Below are 27,956 nucleotides of genomic sequence, written 5' to 3'. Positions count from 1 at the left end.
AGTAGATTAAATCATAATTCACACATAATTCAGTTGTTTTTTTACCACTTTTATTATCTTAGTCATTATTACCATCCTAATTTCAGTCACTCATTTACAGTATAAAGGACTTGCCAACAGAGTTCATATCAACAAACTGAATCAGTTCATCCTCTCACCCCTCCTACAGCATCTTGGTAACATCACTCTCCAGAAAATAGAATTATAATTTACTTTCTAAAGTAATAACAATAATATAACACTTGGAACAATCAAATATACAACAATAACTCTTTGTAAATATAATCAAATGCAAAAAAAAAAATACTATATTCATCTGGTTTTATTTAACATGATGTGACAGGGCACAAAGACAACAACAATCACTGTGGTTGCATTTACACACAACACAAAATCTGATTTTGTTTGTATAACATGTTTCTCCCATTCATAATTACAAACTGTTAGAATATAAATGTTACACAGGAGCTCCAGTTTATATGAAATGTTACTGTTTATCTGCAGCTTTATCAAGTTTCTGTAGGTGGCACTTATATTGTGGTTACAGCTGCTCATGCTAACTCAGCTTTTCTCACAGCTCACAAGCATAAAAAAAAAAAAACATTTATTACTATGGAAACGGCATTTATTTTACAGCAGTAGTTGAGAAATAGTTTTATTTGCCTACTTGCTGAGTTAGAAGACTGAGACCACTCTCATGTCTGTAGAGTAAATGCGACGCTAACATTGGCAGCTAAGTTTAGCTTAGCTTTGCTGACTCTGTGTGAAGATAACAAAATCCACCAACCACCATCTCTAAAGTTCAATAATTACCACTTTTTTTATTTCTTTTTTTTCCCTTTATCAAACAGTGAACAGTGAAGAGGCACACAGGGAACATGTGGGGAGAGATGAGGGGTATGACATGAAACACAATCTCACCATCCTGTTGTTGTTTTTACAAGTTTCTGTACAGATTAAATGAGATATAGATTAATTGATGAGCTGTAGAGATGCTGGTAGGTGCATTTTGTTAGCTTTGGAGAGAGCCAGGCTAGCTGTTCCCCCCTGTTTCCAGTCTTTTTGCTAAGCTAAGCTAACTGCTGCTGGTTCTTGCTTCATATTTATTGTACAGTCACATAAGTGGAATTCTTTTCATCATACTCCCGACAAGAAAGCAAAAAAGTGTTTGTCTATTCCTTTAATTTCAATGATTCCCATGGGGAAATTGAATGATACTGTACATACAAGGAAATCTGTAAAATCATAGAATGTCATGAAAATCTGGTTAAAGAAAGGCTGAGATCACATGTGCTTCAATTTAAAACTCCATAAAAAGACAGCCATTGAACATTTGCTATTAAAATCGGATCTCTTGCGTGTGTAAATGCAGCCTGTGTTTTGGCATTTAGACTTTACTGATTGATTCTTCAGTGATCTGTTGATCATGTCTCTCTCTACGCTCCAGAAGATTCTCAAGGATCTGGCTTTTCCTGAGCCAGCCGTGGAGCAACTGTTCTCTCTATATGAACAGCAACAAGTGAACATACATACGTACGTGTGTGTGTGTGTGTGTGTGTGTGAGAATGAGGTTATCAGTAATATTTGGCTTAAAAAACAAACATTAATAAAACTGCCCATAATCCATTTTTGTACATTTTGCTAGATTTACCCTTAGTGTGTGAAAGGAAAATGAAACTGTGTGTGTCTGAGTGTGTTTCTGTGTGTGTGTGTGTGTGTGTGTGTATGCGTGAGATTTGGTACTTAATAACATGTAAACAAAATGTAAATTCTTAGGCTTCTGAATGCTAGCAATGCCGGAGTAATGACTCAAATTAAATCTTATTTACATCTTTAAACAGGACAAAACAACAAACACACACAGCGTACTACAAATCACATACGACACAGGCATCATGTTGGCACACATACACAGACATGGGTGTACATGCACAGACACAAACAGGCACACAAAAAGTGCAGATTGACATAAACAAGCAGTGTATCAGTACACAGACTTATGCGCTCACACACACCCATAGTCAAGGGTCACAGCCACAGCAAAGCATTATGGGAAAGGTGGGGGGGGGCAGGGGGGAAGCATGTATGGTTGTTTATATGTACTATTTGCATTTCTACACAGTGAGTGTGTGTGTGTGAGAGTATGGCAGTAAACCTTGTGCAGGTGTGTGCAAGTTGCATGCAGGCATGCTGTGTGTATGGGGTGTGTGCAGCTTGCAGGTCCATCATTTGTGCTGCTGTGCTACAGTAGTGAGGCTATAACTGTGTGTGTGTGTGTGTGTGTGTGTGTGTCTCATAGTGCTCTGGGTATGATGGTGAAGGGCAGAATGGGGCTGCTGGCCTCCAGCTCCAAGGCGGTGAGGAAACACTCAGTGGCAGCTGCAGCGTTTCCCTGAGCCTGCAACACCTCACCCAGACTGTTCCACACATCATGAGCCGTACTGAGGAGGAGAGGAGAGGAGAGGAGAGGAGAGGGGGGAGATGTGAAAATGAGAGTGGAGGGAAAGAGAGGAGAGATGGATCAAAAGGAGAGGAAATGGGAGAAAGGAGAAGTAGCAAGAGAGGAAAAAAGGAGAGGAAAGGCAGAGAGAAGGAATGAGGAAATGACAGAATAAGGAGGAAAAGAAAGGGTAAATATATGTAATTATTGTTTTAAAGTAGAAAAATAAAGTTCATTTCACTGGCACAAACACACATACACATGTTTGCTTTTGTCACTTTTGAGGAGATTACATAGACTTGGGGACACTTTTAGCTTTTGTCCCCAGTTTAGACAAGCCCACCCCCAGTTATTCCCCTTCGACACAAACACACACACACACACACACACACACACACACACACACACACACACACACACACACACACACACCTACCTGTTGACCTGCACAGCATCCCTCAGGACTTTTTCAGACAGACTGTAGCGCTGCAGCTGGTGGAGAATCAGACCCTGTGGAGCAGTGAACACACAAAGACCAGGAATTAAAAACAGGAAATGAGGGAAAATTAAGAAAGGGAGGAAGAACATTAAGAGGCTAATCAGCCTCCTCTTCCTCTTCCTCTCCTACAGTAATTACTTCCTGAGCTGAAGTGTATACATACACAGGTAAACTATGGGAGACATAATTATTCTTCACTGTCAGGAGGAAACACCTGTCGCCACGGATACTGATTCACACCTCGCTCATTCAGCTATTTGGAGATATCATGTGCTTTTCCCCTATAAATGTATATGATCCTCAAGAGTCTGAACATGTGCTGTGATAGAGATGGTTTTTATATACACTCTTTTTCGTACACACTCCTGTATGGATTTATGTGCACATGGCAACTAAAATAAATTGATGAACAAATTGGTGCTTTTCCACTTTTAATTTAAAAGTTTCCTTTATCTTCAGTAATTTTGTCTAAACCCACAATTAAAAGGAGCCCGTTAGGTGTAATGCCAACGTGGTAAAGGTTTAATGACCAATTGTAGTATTCATTCTGATGGCTCTATTATTATAAATTTACAAGTCATGTTGAAGATTTATGAATTTTGTTGCAGACATGAAGTCTGATTATAAAAATTTGTGTCCACACTCTAGATCAGACTCATATGAACCTGTGGTTCCTTGTAAGGACCATGCAGGCTTTAGCTGACTGCACAATAACATCATTGATTCTATTTAGGGACAGTGGGGGTTGATAATTCAGCACTGATGCAGCCTGGTTCTCTGAGGGGTTTGTAATCTACTTCTACATGTTAACTTGTTTTGGATGGCCCATGTTGTGGTGCAAAGGGACATTGCAGTGTTGCAGAAGCCACTTCACATGAATCACAAAAACAATCAGGTAGCTAAATGACAAACAGGACAATGAAAAGCTAAATTCTGTACAATAACTAAAAAGATAATAACAACGACACATAATATAATAATACATAATACATATAGACATGTATGAAAAAGAAAATAAAGACTAAGGATAGACCTATAGCTGAATAGCCACTGTATAATGGTGGAAATTGAATAAACTATAATATAGTATAGTATAGTATAGTATATAATATACTATATACAGAGCTGCACAAATCTTGAAAGATCAGAATAATGTGATATACTGTATATCATCAATGAAAAACCCAGGTGAGGTGAGAGAGAACCAAAGAAGGAGACACTGTTCCCTCTCTTCAGAGAAGGTCTAGCAGGGCTGCCCCAGAAGACTGTGGCTGATTATGTGACACACACACAAACCCTCAGGCTGTGCGGACACAGCAGGGGTTGATTGTGTGTGATTGTGTGTGTGTGTGTGAGTGTGTGTGTGTGTGTTTGGTACGTTACCAGTCTCTGCATGGTCTTTACGTGTGTCGGGTTGATGGACAGAGCCTCTTCATACCAGCGTTTTGCCTCGTCCATGTTGCCCCTCAGCTCTGCTATCTGCCCCCTCATGTACAGCACATTGTGAGATGTGGGGAAGAGGTTGGCAGCTTCCTGTGTGCAAGCCGAGGCCTCTGCAGGTTTTGACATGCTGATGTACACCTCAGCTATATGAGGAACACAGACAGGGAGGAAGATCACAAACTAAACCAGTAGCGAGTCTCCTTTTATCTAAAGGTGCATCTTGCTTCGGTTTCCAACGTCTTTATCTCGATCAAATTAACAGTTAGCTTGATATAATTACTGTGTGACACTGGTAAACATAGCTGGCAGCCTCTGTCTCATAAAATTAGGACTGCATTTGCCATAAATACTGATATGACATGGCACGCTGCCCTAATACAAGTAACATTTAAACCTCTCATACTGAACTGCAGCAGCACAGTTAAATATTTAACAGTAGTCTAGACATTTGCAGCCCTTGAGTGGAAGTAAAACTGTTTAAAACGGAGCAACAAACAGAAACGAAATTGATTAATGGTGAAAGTATTTAAAATTGCAAAAGGAAGAAGCAGAAAATAAGAGAGGCAGAGCAGCGAGAGAACGCAACTCCATTTTTCAACCTCAAACATCGACAATGAGAAAAACATTTTCAGTATCAAGGTCATCTAATGCATTGAGTGTATTGCTGTGATGAAGACAGAATGACAGAAACAGAGAATGAGGCAGACAGAGGAAATTAGTTTGAACTGTCTGCCTGTCTGTGCTGCGACTGGATGATTGTATTAGTTGTGTCGCCAGGCTGGAAATGACCATCTCAGACAGGAAGCAGCTTGAGAGATAAACAGGAGCACAAACAACCTCTGTGTGTGTGTGTGTGTGTGTGTGTGTGTGTGTGTGTGTGTGTGTGTGTGTGTGTGTGCTGCCTGCATCTGTTTATGTGTACTCTGCTTATGTTTGTGTCTGCTGCTGAGGCAGAAATGAGACTCAGGGCTCCAGTGAACTCCAAGGGAAATTTTATCTGGTGTGACTGCAGTAGAAGTGCTGTTAATACTATTCTGCAGGCTAATGTCAGTACATTCACTACGATTTCAAGTCTGTTTGTCTACAATATATTATTATCATTATTTTATTGTATAATGTAAAAAAAATCCTTGAGTCCAAGTGAATGTTTGTGCCAAATCTGAAGAATTCCCCTCAAGGCATTACTGTTCAAGGGTATTCTATTAAATGGATGGAAAATAAAGTATCACTAACTTTACCTCTGTGTTGACTGCTTTGTCATCACACATGCTCTAAGACATTTTCAGGCTCAGACATCAGCCTACAGGATGTAACAGGTGTATTTTTTTGTATTTCTTGTGTTTTCTTTATCTCAGTCAGATAAAGAAGAACGGATAGAGGCACAGTAAAAAAAAGGATGTTAAAACTCTTCTTTTAGTGCACATTATTTTTTACACAGTTTTTTTTAAATGTGGCTTTGATCAGATGGGAACCACAATCCTCTCTCTGTAAATCCTGCTTAAAGAGTAGTAAAATAACAGCAAAAACACCAGCCCAGTGTGTTTATCTGTTTTACCTTCACACATGTACTGTGAATGTTCATGTTCATACCTGCATGCAGCCAGATCTGAGCCAGGGTCATCCAGGGGTGGAGGGGTCCATGTTTGGGGGCGCTACTCTGCAGCGAGGAGGCCACCTCAGACAGCGCCTGCTCTACACGACTGGCCGCTATGGAGGTGGCGTGCACCGAACCTGAAGGGACAGAATCCATCGTCAACCATCATACACGTCGTCTCTTAAAGGTACTGATTTAGCACTACAGCAGCGTTAGGCAGCCATGTGCCACAATGCAGGGATTCAGTCAACCAAACATGACAGCAGATTTCACAGATTTCCACAACTTCAGGAGGAAAAGTTGTGGAAATCCCCACTCCTCTCCATCACTCAGAGGAACAGAGTGCTCAGTTTATCTGGAGTGTTTGGTTGCAGCAAAAAGCTCAAGGCTCTGGGCCCACATTGGCACACAGTTTCCTGGTCCTGCACTAAAGCCAGTCCACACCATTCCACACGCTGCAACACACAGTGTTATGGCCCTGGATTAACCAGGTTAAAATGAATTAATTTCTGCACTACCATGCACAAACGCCACATCACTCTGCACTCTGCTGATTAGTAACTGAAAGAAGTGTCTGTGATCTTTATTGGTCTCTACATCAGATTATTACAGGGATGCAAAATGGCGTCCGGGTTGGACTGCAGATGCACACGGCAAGAGCTGTGAAAGCAAAACATGATTTCTGGGTTGTAAACTCTCACAATGTTTTCCACATATTTACATCCTTCAGATGTTACATATACCTGAATATGGTATCGTCCATAGGAGCCACGGCTGCGGCATCATTCACTTCTGTGCACAGAACTGTGTTCCAAGCAGTCATTGATTAGCTGAACGCGGCTAAATATGGTGCTTCCATCAGAGATTTTGTGTCAGTGTGGTGCCATATTTTCATACAGATGGGCGGGAGACAAGTGGAACATTTTAGAGGCACCTTTCAAGCCTTTAGGGCTGGAGTATCTTTAAAGTCATTATTTTTTTCCACATTTTCATGCAGACATTTTGACTAAAATGTTGATCCAGGCTGAACAACCACTGCACTGTCCACATGTGCAAAGTTCACAGAGGTAACTGTATATAAATAGACTGGATTCTGTTACTGCCTCTACTGATAAAGATAGAAACAACAATTATTATTTAATCAACATTTTAATTAAAATTATAAAATATATTTTCTGATTAAAAGTAGATTTCCTCTCGTTTAAGTGGTCGTGATGTTTTGTAGTTTTGTGGTTATTCATTTCATTTCATTGCACTGTCAAACCAACACGTGGTAGACATCGTTTTTTGTTTTGGGCTTGTTCTGTTTCATTGAACTGTCGCATCACTTAGAGCCTCAAGGGATGAGACAACATGAATATCTGCCTTTATACCCTGAAACATGGACTAAATTAAAAGTGACTGGTGCTCAGAACAAGCTGGAAAAAAAAGCTTTAATCTGATCAAAGAAAGATTTCCTGTCCCCTTCTCATACTCTGGTCTCCCAGGGTCTGTGTTTCTTTCCATTCACTGCAATGATACAGACTGTGAGTTTGTGTTAAAGAAGAGAAACTACCCATGTGTACAAGATGAGTGAGATAAGAATAAAAAGAGAACATCTGAGGGTCTCTGTGTGTGTGAATCCAGAGAGGACAAGTGTGTTGCTGATAAGTGGACGTAGGGAAATGACAAAAGGATGTCTCTATCTCACTCAGCACAAACACACTGACAGTTGAGCGTCCTGATTTGAAGAGCAGGCTGTAAGAAGCGGTGTATTAGATGCCAGCATGCAGCAGCCCAGCCTAGTGCAGCACATTTATAGATTTATACTGAAACAGGACATGAATTGTGCCCTAAATTAACCTCATAATCTCTCTCATTTAGATCTAATTATCTGAATAATATTTTTGTGCAAAGTGAAACTGACTGATGCCTTTCATCAATCTCTCCATTTATCTGCCTCGTACACATTTTTTCCGGCAGTACATTTAGTTTCCTGAACATGATGTTCTTATGCTCAGTAATACCTATATATCGTATAGACAGTGAGGTGCAAGACCTTAACAATGAAAGGAAAAAGTGCTATTCAGTCGCTGCCTATTTGGTCAAACAGCTGGAGTAGTGCTACCCTGTTTTTTCTTATTGATTACTTCAAAAAAAGAAATTGTTTTAAATGTACAGCCCCACCTCTGACTCACTTTCTCAGAGATTCCTGACGAGGTTTGTGTTTTAAATGTTCACAATTCACACAGCAACACATAAACTAAAGCTTCTCAGTGAATTAAAGGAATACACTGACGTACAGGAAAGAAGCGAGTCGTCATCGCACCATTAGATGGTCATGTGTATTCCTCCTCTGTGTTTCCAGTGTATGCACATCCTTACAGCTGCAGAGTATGTGCAGCTTGCCCAAGTGTGAGTAGAAATTGCAGTAAACCAACTAAACCTTCATAACAGATGCAGAGAGCTAAAAATTATATATGCATTTTTTTTTCTCAAACAATACAACAGTGGGATATCTCATCATAAACTTTTCCACTACACTATTATTTATTCCCTCATACACACTTTTCACATTAGCTCATTAGAGATCAATCCAAATCAATTACAGAGCTTTGATAGAATTGCTGCAAGCAACTGACTGTTAGTAACCTCTGTCTAATGCCAGTGGTACCTTTAATATTATTAATTTTTACAGCCAAATTTCACAGATGATAAGTAGCTGCTTCTTGTCCTCCTTTCTGCTGTCGCTCTGAGTGTTTGCTTTCTCTTTACTGAAAAAATAAACATCAAATGTCACATCTTCATCTGCTTTTTACCACTCGAACAGCCCCCTCCTCATGTATTGTGCTGAAGGGAAACCAAAAGATTTCCTGAATTAATTCTCATTGCTGTAATCTGACAGATTGCAAAGAAAACTTAAGCAGCAACATTATTTTTGGGAGATCTCCTGAAGCCACTGTATTCCTTTAATACACTGTACCACCAACATGAGAAAAATCTGTACAACTCCCTGGAAAATGGTTGCAAGACTTCAAGTTAAAGCAGAGGATATATGTACATGTTTCCTTCGCACAGATATCGTACATATATCTGAAACTCATCGGGAAGATGTGAAGTCAACGGGGACCAAAAGGATGGACAGAACAATGGATGGAGAGAGGAAGTTCAGATGGAGGTTAGATGGCTACTTACAAACAGAAAACATGGAGGAAAAACCAAGAGTGTTAGCGTCCTGAAGGCCGCCTTGAAAAAACGGAGGGATGGGAAAAAACAGAGACGATTGTTAATGATTGGAAGAGAGAGAGAAGAAATACCCAAATCATCATGAGAGAGAAAGAACGCTGGTTCCACAGAGGAAGATTGTAGAGAAGAGCATAAGTCTACGTCACAGCAGACTGTTAGACGACATCAATAGACCCAGGCTGCTTCCACCTTTTCTTTCAGTACAAGTTTTCCAGTTAATGTACCAACTTCTTTTCACAGAAAACTCTGCTGTCTGTTTCGGTCATGTCATCAATTAATTAACGGGTTTATATTTACTATTTTTAATAGTGTAACTGAGGAAAATCATGTTCTGGAGGGAAAAAATGAACTCTGTTGTTGTGGAAATTTTACGCAGCTAAATAATTTAACTAAATAACCATTATTATTTTCCAGTACAAACATCATTAGTGGAAGAGATGGCACCAAGAGAGAGACAACATAAGGTTGGAACTGGGACAAGACAAATTAATGTTGGCTGAAATGAGAAATCCTCACACAAACAAAGACAGAGGAGGAAGATGCAGAATAATAACAAAAAGAGAAAAACAAGCAGCAGATAGATGTGAAGAGACAGTAAAGCTGTGATCTGTGAAAAATTATTTTCTGTGATACCAAAAAAAATAAAATAAAATAAAATAACAGAACGCAACTGATCTCCTAATCCCAGCAGTGTTAACTGTGACTATGTGGTGTTTGGACGTGTGTGTGTGTGTGTGTGTGTGTGTGTCACCTGAGACCGTGAGTAAGTCACTAAAGCACCCGAATACGAACATGTTAACATGCTTAGATTTACAGCCGCTCTGAGGACACTGCAGGATTAGTCCGTTTAGTTTTTATCTCGTTGGACATGCCTGTGAGGTTTACACGACCAGTAAACACCTCTTCTACAATCTTAGTGATGTCAGAAGTACAACAGGCTGTGATTGGTCGTGACAGGAGCATGTGGAGTTTTTGGTCCATCAGCTTACTGGTCATCTGACAAGTTTAGTGATGAGAAAATTTCCAAAAAATTATCAAATTATCATCCCCAACATATTGTCATGCTGGTGCTCCAAGCTAAGACGAGATGAAATGCTGTCTTTGAGTTGAGTGAGAAGTGGAAATGAAAATTCATTTTTAAGATACATGATTACATCCGACTGTTAAAATGCGTCCTGGCCTGGACGTCAGTGGCAGAACTCAAAGAGCCCTGGACACTGGTCACGATTCGACTCGGGCTTTAGGGATAAGTCTGGTGACGCTTTCTATTTCTAGATTTTTCTTATTATCAACACGTCATTAAATTAACAAACCAACCAACAGAAGAATTAATCCTACTAACAAATATTGCACCCTGAAGCCAAAGTCTGATATATCCTCTTCCTATGTGTCACAGAGCTCCAGAAACTGTTTCAGCCATGGTGCGCCACAGTTGGAAAACAAATCCTTCACAAATGCACTTTTTATTCCTGTTTGAGTTATGTTTGCTAAAAACCACAAACATGAAACTTAATGGGCTTGGGGCTAAGATCCAGAGACAGGCCTGGGAAGATGGAGGGCACTGAAAGACAACCTATCATGTTTGTTTTGGTCTTTTCATGAGACAATAAGAAAACGACAGAATATCGACAATCTTTAAAAAACGTACGGCTCTGACTTGTGCATCAAAGTCATGTGTTTAGGTACTGAACTTAATCATGTCTCACAAGTAAAAGTTCAGCACCTAAACAGACGTGTAGTAATCTATGAAAACCTACCAGTTGTGTTAACAGTAAAGAGATGTTGGTTTTATGTTCATAAATTTCACACTTTAACTATCAAGTGCCAATTACAAATATATTTAAGAGCAACTAAGCAAATATTCCACCAGAAAATCACAAATGTTTACTTTGACTCATATACTTCAGTACAATCTGTGAACAGGGACTGAGGACTCTGTTTGGTATTTCCATATGAAGTGAAGATGGCAGACAAGGGAAGACTGTACAGTGTCCTGCTAAAAATCACTGCACAGCAGGTGATACTTCCTAGTTAGTGTAGTAATGAAGCTTTGTCGAAAGCTCAATAAGGAAGATCTCTTCTACCTTGTTCCTCTACGGGCCAACGTTGGCTATTCCTGATCTAATTCTCTCTGTCACTTCTACTTTCCAAAGCTGTCAAATCCCTCCACTCACAATCTCGATGTCACCATGTTTGATCAAAGACCTTTCTGCCCGTCTGCTTCTCAGACCTACTACTGTGCAACCCACCTCCTCCACAATCTCCGTAATGTCCAGGGACACTCGTGGGGAATCTATCCTACCACCTGTATTCATTTGGACATATGCTTATTGTAGATGCTTCTCATGGATGAAGTCTAATAATTTTCACAACATCACAGTCTATATCAGCTATAATGATTTCACTTTTCAGTTTCTGAATTTTGACCATATAGGGAACAGCTGTTCTTCTACTTTGGATATTGCTGGTGAACTAATGGGCATCAGGGATTCGCACAGAGCACCAGAGCAAAAACACATGGGAATGAACTCATTATTAAATGTGCAAATTGACCAATGAGCCAATCGCCCAAAAACTGTGTGTATTTTTTTAAGGTCACACTCCACACCATGCTACGGGGCGAGTGGACATGAAGGCAGATTACAGCTGGAGGAGAGCCGGTGGAGAGCAACGTGGCTGCAAAAGGAGTGAGTCCTGGTCTTGATGGATGCAGGAGTAAGAGGAGGGGTATAATGAGGAAGAGAAGGGGGGGCGGAGGGGTTTTTGGGTGGTGGGAGAGGAGGAGGATGGAAGATGAAAACAGAGGAGGAAGGGGAGGACAGTGGGGACGAGAGGGTGGAAATAGAAGAGGGGGACATGGGGGAGACCAGTTCAGAACCAGAGTGAGAAGAGGAAGAACGTGAGGCTAAAACAAAGGAAATAAAACAGTGATAAGTGAAATTAATCAAGGAATAAAGACAGGAAAGAAACATACAGTAATATGCAGTAGTATGGTTCTCAATCTGCATGTCAGAAACAATATTTCTAAAATAACAGCCTAGATAAAGCAACAACTTATCAAACAGAAGAAAAAAAAGAATAAGAACAAAAAGAAACAAAAACAATTAAAAAAAAACCCAATATTGTACCAGAAATCAGAGTAAAGAAAAGTGGGCAAGACTTTTCCACAGATGTTTATCTGACATCTGAAGCTATGAATTAGAATGAATCAATATAAAAACAAAGAGGAGGCTGTATCTCGCTCTTGATTTCCTTTGCTTAATTAAATAATCCTTGACAGTGGCTGATTTTTTAATGGAAAGTTCACTATTAGATAAGAGAAATTAATCGTGTGTGTGTATGAATCAACAGGATGTGTCTCAATGGGGAGATGCTGAGAGCCCCTAAAGAGCAGGGAAAAACCTTGTGTATGTGTGTATGTGTCTAGTGTGTGCGTGTGTGTATGTGTCTATGTGTCTAGTGTGAGTGTGTGTGTGTGTGTATGTGTCTATGTGTCTATGTGTCTAGTGTGAGAGTGTGTGTGTGTGTGTGCCTACCAGTGTCGGGGTCACTGAAGTCTGGCAGAGTCATGGCGTTGAGCTGTCGTCTGTCTGCGATGGCTCTGTCCAACAGGCTGCTGCCACGCCCTGAATCACTGACACACAGACACACATTTATGTCCACATGGGCACAGATACATACAGACAGACAAAAAAATGCCTGAGCTCCAGTGTTACTGAATTGCCTGAGTTGCTAAGCAGACATGGTCTCCAAAACCAACAGGTAATACAGTCATTTAGTTTCCTATGCTCCTTTTGTTTTCTCTGTAGGTGACTGTCTGTAAGAACCCTCTGAGTTTAAGCTTTAACATGGTCAAACAGGAGCTGGGTGCATTTAAGTTCAAACTCAGTCCACATTTTACAGAAGACATGTTTACTAAGTGGAGATTTACACTAAATAAAAACTGGATACACAAACTGTTAGAAAATATTTAAACCCAGCTAAACTAATGTTAGCTTGCTAATTTCTGAACCATTTTCAATTGAACTGCAAAAGTGCTATTATAAAGATATCTTCCCTGACACTTGTGTTTTACAATGAAATAAACTACAAAGATGTTGTACATTTCATAAAAATAAAACTATATACATTAAATTATGTATATGCTATACCATGCTATTACCATCAGACTAAATTACCCAATAGTAACATCTAGGTTAGCATAATCAGATACTTCCCTACTCATTCTGAACTGCCTGAATACTACTAACTCTGAAACACATGTATCTACTTTTCCAGTTAAGTTTAAAATATTGTTTGACCCCCCTCGGCATGAAAGTCTTATAATGCTACACTGACTCCCTGTTTACATAGTTGATGGCTTTGGATTTAGTCTTGCATAGCCAGACCATCTCCTCAGTGGTTTGGCTGAACCCATTATCATTTGGCTACAGGGGGAAAACAACACTCTGGCCTGTTTGTATTTCTAAAACCAATCTCAAATGTTTCGTCTCGATCCAGCAGTGGATCCACTGGAAAATAGTGTCGGGTTTAGTGGAACATTTGCATGTGGAGAGATGAGCACAAATGGTCAATTCCCCACAAAGAAAACACCACAGAAAACATAAACAGTCGAATGTCGACTGTTTTATTGCACGATACCATAGTGAAGGAGATTCTGGCAACAGGCCGCGGAAGTGGAAAGGGAGGAGAATGCCACATGAAACTAGGGGCCAATGGCAGGCTTATACCTTCAGCCTATATCCGTTGAGTCAGGCTACTTAGGATTAGACAGCAGTACCGATGTTTCCTAGCAACCATTTTACACATTACTAGAGACTTAATTTACTAAGACATTCCTTAAGTTTTAATGGTAGACCCTAATTTAGTAAATCAAAATCAAAACACAACATGGAGATTAGTAGTTGCAATTTGAGAGAGTGTGTGTGTGTGTGTGTGTGTGTGTGTGTGTGTGTACCTGGGGTTGGTAAGGTTGTAAAAGCTCTTCCAGATTTGCAGCATGTGTTTGCAGGTGAGCAGAGCGTCCTCCGGTCCTCTACACATCGACTCCAGTTTCACCTTGGTATACAGCAGACTGCAAGACACATCATACACTTAAACACACTGTGATCTGAGGTAATGTCCAGAGAAACTGGAGTAAATACACATACTGTGGGCATTGCGGTAGTGTGTGAATCTTACTTGAAGTTCTCTGGGTACTCAGACAGGGCCATCTCTATGATATTCAGAGCGTCGTGGTAGTGTTTCTGAGCAGAGAGCAGCAGGGCCAGCAGATGAAGGGAGTGGACATCATCCCCTTGAAGCTGCAACGCCTGTCGAACGTAGCCTAGTGCCTCTGGGATCTACACACACACACATATACAGACTACAGCTTTACAGTTGGGATAAAAAAGAGTAAAATGACAGATTTATAACTCCCTCATGTTCCCTGACTTTTTCTTACTGATAGTCAACTCTAAAACTTAGAACTTATCCTTTTATTACTATATATTGTGTTACCTGTCTGGACACAGCAAGCTGCAGTGCCAAGTAGAAGGCTGCTAGGTGGTCAGAAGGAGACAGACTCTGAGCTCTGCAGAGAGAGAGAGAGAGAGAGAAAGTGATTTTGTGTTCAGACATACTGAATAAAAAATTAAATAAGATTAGATGAAACTTTAAAGATCCCTGTGGGGAAACTGGGTCGCTGTAGCCGCAATATTTTACAAAGGTAGAAAAGACCTAGTACTGACACCTAGACCTAATTACTAAGTAATAGAATATGTAAGAAATCAAACCAGATGATATTTAAACATTTAGACACAATTAACAGCTGCAATACCATATTTATGAGATGAATAAGCAAGAGAACATACTGCAGCATAATGCAAAGTATGACCATTAAGACTTTTAAGACTTTACCTCAGACACAATTAACAGTTGAATATGTGCATTATTAGCTGCAGGCTGCAGAAGGAACAACCACGTTTACTGTATAGAGATAGTGCTAGCATTAAAAGTGTGTGTGCATTACAGTCTTAATCCAATAAAACCATCACTCTCAAAGCATATTTATAGATGGAGGTTGTCTAAGGACAGAAATATAAGCCTAGTAGGACACTTTGTGCACAGATTGCAGGGGTAAAAGGAAATATAGGGTAAAAGGATACAGGGTAAAATATAAAAGCCTTAAAACCAGTCCTCGTTTGGTTAAGACTGAAAAAAGGAGTCGGTGCCGTGAAAAAAATTCTGAGGGAAATGTGGGTGTAAAACTGAAAACAGAGAGCACATGGCTCAGTCCCAACCTCTGGAAGGCTCCCAAAGCTTTCCTCTGGTAGTCCTCCTGTGTGCTCCGCAAAGATGCTGAAGAGATGCAGAGACAGGGACAGAAAGAGAAAAACAATCCGCTTACATTATACAAGAATACATTCCTTCTCTGAGAGATACAACAGCGTTTACTGGACTAGAGTCTCTGAAGTCATGATGTAACATCTGAGTCATAAACAAAAATGGAAACATGCTTTGTCCTTTGTAAACAGTAGCAATTTCAATTTGCCATGCTGTCTTCATTCACAATAAGTTGTCTGATTATCCAGACTTTCTATATAAACATGAAACAAGAAGGAGTTTTTCTCACTTCTGATGTTCATCTTATTTTGAAGGCCTTACATTCTCAAAGAGATCAGGTCATAACAACCTTCACATTGTCAGACAATGTAGGTAGGGTACCCAGAGTCTTATAGATAAGGATGCAGGGAACAGCATAACTAAGAGAGAGCTGCCCAAACACAGTTCTAGTCAGTGATGTGGGAGGGAAAGGACAAGAAACATATATTATTAATGAGGTAAGAGCATGTGACAATGTTGATTTTAGTGTCCAATAGCATCTTCACACATGAATATTTAGGCTATATTTTAAACTTATTTGGAGTGAGGTGCAGTAAAATGTTGCAACCAAGTGATACCTGGGTTATATATCTGCCCTGCCGAACAAGACATCTTCAGAAAGTGGTGTGGCACTACTCTGATTCACATGCTGACTGTGTACTATTTCCACCACAAAACTAACCCTTTAACTAACTAACTAACTAACCACTTTACTCTTGTTTCTTTCAAGATAAGAAACAATTAAGTGTCCTCATTTTCTACTTCATTCTAGAAACTGATGTACAATAATACAAACACACAAACAAAGTTCATATTTACCATCAGTGGCTTTGAGGCTGTAAACCAGCCCAATGGCCAAGTAGCCTTTGGCTCTGAACTCAGCAGCCTTCTCCCCCATGTCAATCACCATCTTTCCAAAGCACTCGCCCTCATCCAGCTGGATTGATGGAGCAGACAGACACATAATGAGACAGAAATGAGGGAAAAAAGTGGAGGAGATTTGGTGGTAAAACAGATGACTGCAGAAAACAAACATTAACAGAGAAAACTGAGTCACTTCCTGGAGTAAACACAGAAGCTAGCTTCACCAAACGTCTCTAAAAACACTTAAGATGCTTTAGCAAATAACCGTGTTTGAGTTTATGTCTGAAGGATGCTCCTTACCCAATGCAGAGGGCCGATACACAGTTTGACAGCCAGCAGTGGGATAGTGGGGTCGTCAGGCTTCAGACGAATACACTCCTTGAGGACCTTAACAGCACGAGCTGATTTGCCAGCTGCCATCAGTGACAGGGCGAGCTGGTACCATAAATGGAACTCCTCAAAGGCAAACTTCATGGCTCTCTCCAAACACTGGTGACATTAAAAATGGGAAACATTTCATCAGTGTTATCTTCATTTTTCATCATGTTGATTCATTCAAGCTTTATAACACGACTACAAAGCCAATTAGATTTTAATGAGACGCTGATGTGTTGAGGAGAATAAATATGGGTGCACTATGGGACGAAAGGCCGTCAACAGATTCAGTGCAGCCTACAGAGGTATTACTCACCTCTGACAGCATCTCATACTGCCCCCTCCTGCCCAGAGCTATAGTCAGCAGGTCGTACACCACAGAGGCAGACTGTAGGCTGATGATACGATCATTATTGTGTTCAGGAATTCTGCTCAGGACAGCATCACGGTTAGCCTGAAACACACACAAAGAGAGATGTTAGTGTATACTTGTTGAAACAGCACTGTGTGAAGGTTCCTGAACCTCGTGTAGGATCCTGTTTTAAAGAGGAGTGTGAAATATTCTGCACTGGGTGTTTGTGTCTCACCATTGACTCACTGATGAGCAGCAGCAGCAAAGCTTCTTCTGTATTCTCCTGAGGGCAAAACAGACTGAGAGAGAGAGACGCACCAAGAGAGTTTGGGAAAATGGAGAGAAAAGTGATAGGTACTGGTGAAGAACTACACTGGCAACAGATTTAATTTTAGAACCATGTTGGCGATTTTCCTCCATTCTCCAAGTTTAGCATCAACGAACACACATTATCACTTACTTCTCCCCTGAGTACACTCGTGGGCGTCGGTTTAGGCTGTAGTTCTTGCTGTGAGTGTGTCCTTGCCGCGTGGGATCGTCCAATGGCGACACTGTAGGCGGGTCTTCCAGAGGAGACCAGTAACTCTGTTCACACATTCCTCTGAGCAAGATCTCTGCAAGCTGTCTGGCTATGGTCTATATGAACACACATACACACACATTTGGCAAATATACTTTGGCACCTACACTGCAGCAATCTGTTTACTTCAGGCTTACTTTACTTCTAATATACTCAGAAACAGTTATATTAGTGGTTTCACCACAGTACAGACTGTAATCTGGAGTCTTCTGTCTTCACGTACTAAAGAAACTAAAGCTTGTGATGGGTTTTGTATCTGCATTGTTAGAAATGTTTAGGTTAACATTGAGTGTTTCTAATATAGAGGTCAGAGGAGAGGTTTTTTTGTACAACATGGACAAATTAAAAGTCTACAGACTCAAGCAGTGTGTAAATATTTGGGTATTAGCAGGGAAACAAAGGAATAATTCCACATTTTCAGAGAACATCCTCATTTGCTTTATTGCCAAAAGACAGATGAGACAATCTATATAACTCACATGTCTGTACAATAAATAGAAAGTTGGAGCCAGGAGGTGGTTAGCCTAGCTTAGCTTAGCATAAAGACTGGAAACAGGGGAAAACAGCTAGCCTGGCTGTGTCCAAAGGTAACAAAATTCACCTGCCAGTCCCTCCAATGCTCGCTAAAATATACAGTATCTTCTTTGTTTAATAAAATGTAGAAAGAAGAAAAAAAAGAAGAATTCCTGTGGGTAAGAGGCGACTGGTGGAGATTTTTGACTGACATCAAGAAAGCTAATAAGTGTATTTCCAAAATGTCCAACTAATACTTTAAGGAGTATTATAAGGAGGAGCCTGAGGTGAGATGTAAACACTACCTCAAATAAAAACAGTGAGTCAATTTAAATCCAGGACTGAAACAGAGGCAATGTGAAATTGCGGTATGAGCGATAACCATGATTGTACAGTTATGGTTACAGACTCTTCTACACTCATATTTGAGTCCAATTCATTTGCCAAAAAAGAGACAAAACACATAGTAAACAAAGTTAAAGATTAATTTGACTGATAACATTATTATGATTTTTTCCAAAAAAATTTTCTGTCAGTATTGCGATAATATCGTTATCGTGAATTCTTTTGGCCACGATAATTGTGTACTGAAAGTCTGGTATCGTGACAGCCTTAGCCTCCAATAATGGTTGTCATGAACAAATAATGGCTGTCCCCCAAATACAAGCTGGGGAAAAAAACGAGGGCAGATAAACTCCTGGTGCCTGTGATATGCCAATTAATCATAATGTACATTTCTACCTCTTTAATTTAATATATTCAACAATATATGATGTTTTCAACACTTTGTTCTTCTGGAATACTAATCCAAAGTAAGAATCATTTATTCTGATCCACTTTGTTTTGTTGTCCTTTAATCTCATCTGGCTAATGTTGCATATCGTATGTCTGCAAATATTTCACAATAAAGGCCCTGTTAAGAAATGGAAGGTTTCTGTCCACTGAAATGCTAAAGGGTTTTTAATTTGAAATGGTTTCAAAGTGTTTAGTTTGTTGTAACAGTGTAATGCAGTAACTTTATCAGGGCAAAGGATGAAAACAGGGCAAGCCTTGTTAAGAGTTACTGTAAAATGTAATGGAATGAAAATGGGATGATATTTCTGCCTTGCTAACATAGGGAATTAGAAATACAGGGCTGTTACCTGCTACAGTTGAGGTAAATAAAGCGCCGGCCTCTATTTGAGGAAATACAGTAGTTCCTAACCACAAGATAAGCTTCCAACTCATCCCTCACCATGCGCAGGTTCTGGGTGGTTCTGGTCTCAACAGCCCGAAGAATCTCCCGAAACCGGCCCACACCATGTGTAAGGTTGCTGTGGCGATTTACACAGGAAACAGGAATAAAAACATTTGTCAGAGCCTGTAGTATGTGAGAATACAAAAATATTCCTGTGTGCATACTCCATTCTATGTGAAAGACATTTTAAACTTTATATTTGAGTCAGTGAATATTTCAGAGATCAACAACAGATGTTTCTTTGCATCAGAAATGTGCCAGTTTTCAAGACGACACAGCAGAGGCCTGTCTCAAGGTGATGTTGACTACACCCCCCACACTTACATTCACATGTCTCAAGACCTTGATCTCTGAAGTTCATGTTTTGTAAATATTTCATGCTGCACTGGGCAATTTTACATCTTACATGTTTTTTATGGTTGTTATGCTCAGAAATTATGTAAGTGTAATCTTCTTCTTCTTCTAAATTTGAGTTCATTACTTGCTTTATGAGGAAGTTGTCATACCTGATACCAGAATATAATTTGGATGAACAGAACACATCCACAGTGTCAGGAGGCAGCACTGGAAACATACAGATTTTACCCAGTCCACTACAAAGCTATTTTTTCTAGTACGATACATTATCAGCTGCTACAGTTCTGCTGTATTTAAAACAACAACAGTGTGGGAACTACTCTCAGCTGCACTTTGTATGTTACTTAACTGTGTTCACACTTTTCTCCTTTCAACCACCTGTCAGCAGCTTTGTAACACGATCACTGCAAAGTGGGTGGAAAGTGCCCACAAAAGGTTGTTCTTGGTTTCTGTTTGGGCAACGGACGCCCTTTCTAAACTAGAAAAGAGTTCAAACTTTAATAGCAGCGTAAATGCAGTTTAAAAAGTTTTCTGGTTCTGAAGTAACAGGCAAATCTCTGATATTTCTTTCTCTCCATTACCTGCCTCTTATATCTATCTATCTATCTATCTATCTATCTATCTATCTATCTATCTATCTACCACCACCGGTTTCGCTCTCTTACCCATTCTTGAAGTGGATGACGTGGGCTCTCTGCAGGCCTGTCTCCAAGAAGTAGCCCAGCTCCTGGTCCTGGGCTGTCGGGCCGGGCTTCGGGCTGCGGTTCTGAATCCCTGCCGATAACGCCTGAAGAAACACACATACACGGGTAAAGAAAGAAATGAAAAAGCTAAGACCAAACATAGGCCTCACTAACCTACATTATTGTGTAGAATGGTCACAAATCTGTCAATATACAGTATGTCACTGTGGTATCACTGCAGTCGCTTGGTTGTCATGTTTAATAAACAGCTGCTAGTGACAAAGTGTAAAACAGGGTCAACTAAAAATAATGACTTGTCTACCTGTGGGTATGATCTTGGAGGGGAAATACTGGGTTTTTATGTTCTTCATCAAGTAAGAGTTCAACAATCAAATTGCCTCACTCATCCTATTTCATTAATTCATGCAGTGGAAATAATAACATTTCATATTTATGTCTTAAATATGTGGAATTGCATGAAAAATGTACATTTAGTCACTCTTGGTAACCTACAGCTTTATTAGGCTAAAATTCTGTTACTTTTACTGGATTATCAACAGAGCGGTACAATAATAATATTATTACAAGACCATAATAATTAGGCTTTAGCTGATGAATAAACTTCTGTAAGTCTGCTGGTGCAGTCTGTGTATTGAGGCAGTTACGCTGGGGGTTGAGCTAAAACTAGTTGTTGAATAATTACCTTCACCAAAGTGGTTATGTTTTTGCCCATGTTTGTTTATTTGTCAGCAGAATTATGCAAAAAGTACTGAACCGATTTTCTCCAAACTTAGTGGAGGGATGGAGCGTGGCCCAGGGAGGAATCCATCATATTTTGGGGCAGATTCAGGTCATGTATTATGTACTATTTGAATTTTGTTTCTGAATTCTGATGTATGATGCTTGGCATTTGCCTTGGCTGAGGTCTGAGCTCTGAGTGCTCTTCTAATTTATTATTGATTCAAGAGAAACTCAATTGGCAACAACTTTGACAATAGATTAAGAGTTTAAATTATTTTTAAAGCAAATATGCCTCAAATTATCTGGCTACAGCCTCTCCATTGTGAAGATTAGCTGCTTTTCTTTGTCTTATATGACAGCAAACTGAATATCTTTTGGTTAATCCTAAACATGCACACACTACAAGATCTGAAAATAATGGCACATTGCACACTACAGATTATTATTAAGATTATTGTGCCAGAGGGAACAATCAGGGAGCAATGAACCATCTAACGTGAGCTCAAGGGGAAGCAGAAGTAAACAAATGGAGACTGTGGTGGAAGCTGTTAACATTTTACAACTTTGCAAAAGCAGAAGAATAAAGAGTTTAAGAAGAGTAAAAGAAGGAAATGTTTGGGGAGACACGGTCAACATGTGCTGTCTATTGTTCAGTGGGACCCGGAGGTGAGATTTAACTGTCAGCTTTCATTACCGTCAACAGTAGCATGTTAGCTAGCTAATGTTAGCTTGTTTACTAGAATGTTTACTGTTGCTTGGCAACACCATGAGGTGCTCTGGGACTGACAGAATCATAATAGCAATCATCCTGATTTTAACTCCTAAATACCAAATACTGTATGTTTCATATTATCATGGCTGCATCGATAAGTCTGTGAGCAGTTCAGGAGGTTTGGGACTGGATCTGTCAAATCCTCACATTATCATCTGGACCAAACATCAGTACCAACCAAGATCCAAGACTAGATTTCTCCTCTGATTGTCAGGAGGGGTGAACTGGGGTTAATACATCCAAAACTCCTGCAGCCTGACAGACATTTATAGACTAAATCCTGGGTTTTAGTAAATTGTCACGGGTATATTTCATCAGTTTAATAGATCAAAAGATTAATATAACAAATAAGAAAACAATCAGCAAATTTACTGATCAGGAAAATAACCATTAGCTGAGGCCCTGAACCTTAATATATTTTAAATTATTTTAACTACCTCTTTACATACCTGATGTATAATTTACAGATGATATTTTAAAATATTCCTGCAACTTATTTCTATCTCTCCGTGCTTAGTGACTTTGGCTGGGGTTATATTCAGTTTTTTTTCATTGTACCTGATATCACATCACAGCTATCACACCCTCTGTTGAATTCAGCCATGAGTTTATGGAATATATCTCACATGATTATAATTATATTATTCATGTTGGGACTGTTTAATTTGTATCTACCAGCCTTTTACTGCAGTTTACTGTTGCTTGCCAGCTCAGTCTGTGTGTCCCAGTAGACGGTCTCCAAATAAAGAGGAAGAGATTTGCTCGCCAGTTGGCTGTCATGGGTGGTGATGCATTAGTCAAACTGCACACTCTCAGTACAATATTCATCACACACCCACATTGATAGCTTAACACTTGGGAGTCCAGGCGCTAACAAGATATTTGGTGAACACTTGTGTGACACTCAGAGTAAATACTGTTATCAAATATGTATGCCAATTTCACACCCTCACACACACACACACATATACACATACACATATATACACACATATATACACACACACACCTTCTCAGCCTCCTGCAGGTAGAGAAGAGCAATGTCTCCAGATTTTTCATAGCAGGTGATGATTTCCTGCTCTCTGTCTGTTGTGCTCCTATTGGACGATGGAGACCCGGTGTTCTTATTGGACAGAGATGGAGAGGCAGCTGGGACCTTCTCTAGACACAATCCTGAGTGGAGAGAAGAAGTGAGTGATCAGGGTGGAGCGAAGATGATCCGATGCAACAGCTGAGCTCATCAGATACTGGACTGGTGTCACTGATCCACAGACAGATCCAGATTCTATAGTCTGATATTTTAATGAATTATAAATATGTAATAATGCAATGTTAATGAGTAATTAAACAGTTCCACAAAGACACCAACTAGTCCCTATTCTCTTATCAATTTTGAACTCATGTATATAAATCTACTTACTTGTACTAAAGCATTGCTGTGCCCTTGATCAAGTTTTGCTAAACAAGCAGTTGCTATAGCAATTTGCACCTCTATACCTGCTTGTATAAGAAGCCTACTTAACCTACACATTCAAACATATATATTTATATATATTTAATGAGAAGTGTTGTGTGGTTTACCGCAGACTCATGGAACCTTATACATGATATGAAAAAATTTAAAAAGCTAAAAAAATTTGATCAGTGCATCTCTAGATCAGAGATATAGGACAAAGACTCTGAGTTGCCTATTGGTGTTTGGTCTTGATTTTAACCTGCCAAAGCTTTAGAATAAACACTGTAACATTCTTGAGTTGCTTGATGTCATTTTTGACATTCGGATGATCTTCTGCTCCTGCTGACGTTTTCAAATCTGCTTTGTGCCTCAAAATATAAAATATATTTATCATATATATATTTCATAGTCAGCACATTTATAACAGATCAATCATGAATAACAGGAATAACAGGTTACAGTTACATGAGTGAATGTAGTGTGTTTCACAAACAAGTTAAAGAATCAAATGAATACAAATAAAAAGAAATATGTCAACTGAATACACATAATTAAGAGATGCTGGTTGTGTGTCTGTGTGAATTTATTCATATTACTCCTTATATTATCTCCTGGCTGTTAGTCAGGAGTGACACTCTACTGCCACCATCTGGAAGGAAGTGGTACTGTGGAGATTAAGGAGGAGAGTGTGTGAGTGTGTGTGTGTGTGTGTGTGTGTGTGTGTATACCTTTAGTAGCATAGGCCTCTGCTATCATGGAAAGTCTATACACAGGAGCTCCCACCAGCTGCATGTCATCCAGGTTCACCCTGTTATAGTGACCTGTCAATACATCGATTAAGTATTAATGAATAAATCAACTGATTTGACACTAAAATATGTTTTTATTGATTAGTGGCAAGTGTGTGGATTACCTAAAGCGTCTCTGTATTCTCCCTCCACATAGCAGAGTTTAGCCATCAGCAGGCTGGCTTCCTGGAGGTAGTCAGCCTGTAGAACAGAGTGTTTTTATTAAGACAGAGTTCATTTCTGAAAAATTAAGCCTAAATGTAAAAACGAAAGGAAAAAAAAGCCCATACACTCTTTGAGGCACACGTCACATCCAATCCATCTGTAGTTACCTTGAGGTTTCCTCTGTCCAGAGCAGCAGTGAGGTGTTTCCTGACCTCCACGAGTTTAGGTCGTGGGCCCCTGGGACTGGCCCCCTGTTTGATGGGATTCTCCTTCAAGTACGTCTGAAGCTTACATTCTCCCAGCAACAGCTCCCCAAGATCATCTACACACATACATGTCCAGAAAACATAACTGTAAACAGCAATAACAGCAGAGCACCTATCGGTCACCATGCTCATCTCTCTATCACTTTAATAGATAATTAAAATATGCTAAGTCTAGAGAAAATCCACAGTCAGTCTTTTATCAATCTGCCAGTTTAAATCTATCAACCAATCTGGGGTAAATCAATACTAAATCTAAGGGCAATATATGGTTAGTCTGGGTTTACTGTATAAGGTTCTGAGTCAAATCTGCAGACAGTCTAGGGTCAATTTAAAGTTCATTTATATGCAGTAAATTTAGTCTTTGGCAACACTGAAGAACAATCCACTGCCAATGTTTCCACTTTAAGGGTTTTCCTCGAGGTCAGCTTGACTGAGATTGTAGGAAGTAAATAAATACACAGGAGAAACTCAGCTGTACTTGCACACATACCAGCTAGAATTATGAACAGCCACCACAACAGCTCCAAAGTTGTGAGAGTGTGTTTAGAGGCTGTGTTCAAATGGTGAACTGACCACTAATCCTGTTACTCAGCACTTAAAACTGATCCTAGCCAGTGACCACAGCTTATAGCTCTCATATGCCAAAGTATAATCATGCCGACATTCCACAATGGCAGCATTTTTCGTTTGCAATATTCACACCTTCCACAAATGCAAAAAAAAAACCAGGTAATTGTGTTTTTGATTACTGGTATCGAGAAAAATGTATTCTAGATTAAACAGCCTTAGTGTAACTTCTAAACTTTTTTATTCTATGCAATAAAGACATGTCCAAGCATTTCTCATCAATATCTATTTGGTCACTGTTAGAGTTTGGAGATTTTAAACTTTTGTTCACAGAAATCTTTAGAATTTTTTTTATCCAGCTGCAAATGTTAAACTAGACAAGGAGTTCTTTCTCTGATCAACACCTTGTCTGCAGTTGTTCAACTTCCACTTAAAAAAACACAGCTATTAATATTGGGCTTTTACTTTCAGAGTAAGTTTTGTAATTGGCGTCTGGCTCCTGAGGCTGATTGTTAATTTTTACATCAATCAGGTATCTTGCTTGCCAAAGACTTCACAGCAGATATTAATCATGATGAAAGTGTTTCTAGGCTGTTTTCAGTGGTGGCAGGATAGAGCTGCAACATACATATCTGCAGAGGAAGATGTACAGTACCTCCAGCTTCACAGGGTCATAATATTTGGGCAGTTTGGAAAATCTATTGGCTCAGCAATGATATTTAAAGAGAGTGATGCGAATACAATAGAAAATCCCTGTCAGTGCGACCGCAGCATGACGTTCATAACTAATTCAAAATAAAAATGTGGGTATTGTATGGGGGTCGCAATATTTGTTAATATGTGAATTAAAATGTTACCATTGACTTTATGCTATACTGTACTATCAGCAGTGCTGGTCACCATTCAGCATCACTAGCATGCAGTTTGACAGTTAGCATGTAGCAATCACGCACCTTAGCCACATAGCTAAGTAAAGCTAGCTGCTATGCGAAACCATCATTTACAAATCTGTCAACTTTTGATGTTCTGTTGTTTTGACACTCACATGAGCTTTCTGGAGCTAACATGGGTCATAAAACTAAAAACTGATTTTTTCTTGTCAATTCGGGATGAATAAATTCAACACTGGCTGCTTCACTTAAGTAAAATTTCAACTGCTAGACGTGTTACTGCTCGCTAACATCCAGCGAGTGGTGGTGGTGGCAGCGAGCAAAATTCTGTCATTTTACTTTTGAGGTCTTTATTGGGGTATGTCGATGATTGGTAAAACGTCTTCAGCTTGTCATACAACTAAACCAAAGACGACATTAACACGACTTTTGAATGTCCCTGTTGACGGAAGAGCTGTGCGAACTAGGAGACTGAACTGTCAGACCACAGGAACTAATTGTTAGACACTAAGTTCTTCATGTCTTAAAAATCGGAGCAACATTATCTCCGTGTGTAGACACCAAACTGCCAAAAGGTAGTTATATCCCAACGTGTCACATTATTGACCTTCGTTAGCTAACTGGTACGAAGCAGAGGACAGTATTGGAAAAATCCCAGCATCGGCTGCTGCTGTCAGGAAGTGCCGAGGACTCAGGGCAGGGAGAAGGCCCTGTCGTAGACTGAATGAACGACCGCAGGGAAACACACACGGTTCTTACCGTTTGATATTAGTTTGGCCGAGAGCTGTCGTACTAACTCCGGTATCTTGTCCCATTGTCCCTCTGAACGGCACCGTTCAATCTCAGTCTCCAGTCGTGAGCCTGACTTCCTCGCTGTCATTTTCGTGTTTGGGGTCGACTGGACCAAAACACCGGAGGAGTCCTCCTGACTGTGAAGCTGACGTGTAGGAGACGTCAAGCTTCCGGTCCACACTTTCGAAATAAAGCTTTGGGTATCAGTCGTAAAAAATGTAAGGACAATCACTTTTCATGAATTTCATTTATGGTTATTTAGTTAACAATGTACTCATTAACACTCCCTTTATCATATTCAACAGTATCAGAAAACTGATTCTGTGTGTATTTCTGTGAGGAGGGGACGGCCACTGGTGAGGTCACTAAACACAATTATCCCACAATCCCAGTTTTACCAGAGTGACAGATTATTTATGATGTGTTTTTTCAGTGTCACCAGTTTTCAGTTGATTTTATTTTAACACACATCTCTCCTTTTTTTCAAAAATAATGAGATTTGTAATTCATGTTCCAATGTCTGTTTTATCTATATTTTCATATGGCGCACTCTGTGCGTGAGGGTTTTTTTATTGTGAAGCACTCTGAGCTTGTACGAATGCTGCTATGAAACTGCTATGTTGTTTTACTATCATTAGCTATTTTTTAAAAAATGCCACTGTTCCCTAACCCCTCCTACCTCTCTCAGATGCTGTCAGCAGGAAGAGCAGATACTGGAAGGAAAGCATCAGGCCAGTTTTGACAACAGACATGTAGGCATATGATCAGATACATTTCTCAGAATAACTGAAGTGCTGGTTGAAGAAATATCACTGTAATAAACTTAGGAAAGAGTAAGGTAACGTCTGCAGAGAACAAAGCCAAAATTGACTCTTCATTTGTTTGATGAAAACAGTTAAGTGTCTTTTAGTGTGGGTCACAGATATTCCTAACACGTTACCATACTGTTTGCACCATCCTACTGATCCTGCTACTAAATCAAGAATCTCAAATC

The 27,956-nt window shown here is 39.7% G+C and overlaps 1 protein-coding gene across 2 annotated transcripts; it reads right to left on the bottom strand.

Annotated features, from left to right (window-relative positions):
* Window positions 1–28: 28 nt before the first annotated feature.
* On the bottom strand, window positions 29–27,105 carry ttc7b (tetratricopeptide repeat domain 7B). 2 transcript variants are annotated; one of them, XM_071471245.1, is made up of 21 exons: window positions 26,930–27,105; window positions 24,615–24,769; window positions 24,408–24,483; window positions 24,223–24,315; window positions 23,048–23,211; window positions 20,508–20,629; window positions 19,483–19,561; window positions 17,616–17,791; window positions 17,391–17,454; window positions 17,120–17,257; window positions 16,729–16,917; window positions 16,384–16,501; window positions 15,483–15,540; window positions 14,701–14,773; window positions 14,383–14,543; window positions 14,159–14,275; window positions 12,738–12,835; window positions 5,973–6,113; window positions 4,323–4,525; window positions 2,877–2,950; window positions 29–2,441 (listed from the first exon to the last, which is right to left on the bottom strand). In XM_071471245.1, the coding sequence occupies exons 1-21, from the start codon at window positions 27,048–27,050 to the stop codon at window positions 2,294–2,296; spliced, it is 2,568 nt and encodes an 855-aa protein (XP_071327346.1). In that variant the 5' UTR covers window positions 27,051–27,105; the 3' UTR covers window positions 29–2,293. The 2 variants fall into 2 exon arrangements, with proteins under 2 accessions (XP_071327346.1, XP_071327347.1); XM_071471246.1 differs by lacking the exons at window positions 29–2,441; window positions 2,877–2,950; window positions 4,323–4,525; window positions 5,973–6,113 and adding an exon at window positions 6,129–12,106.
* Between the last annotated feature and the right edge of the window lie 851 nt (window positions 27,106–27,956).

Source organism: Trachinotus anak, unplaced genomic scaffold (genome assembly GCF_046630095.1).
Source record: "Trachinotus anak isolate AG129_WGS33_773 ecotype Australia unplaced genomic scaffold, CSIRO_AGI_Tana_v1 ptg000033l, whole genome shotgun sequence".
Classification (NCBI taxonomy): domain Eukaryota; kingdom Metazoa; phylum Chordata; class Actinopteri; order Carangiformes; family Carangidae; genus Trachinotus; species Trachinotus anak.
The sequence above is the reverse complement of the archived record's forward strand: the minus strand, read 5'-3'. Positions and strand labels throughout refer to the sequence as shown.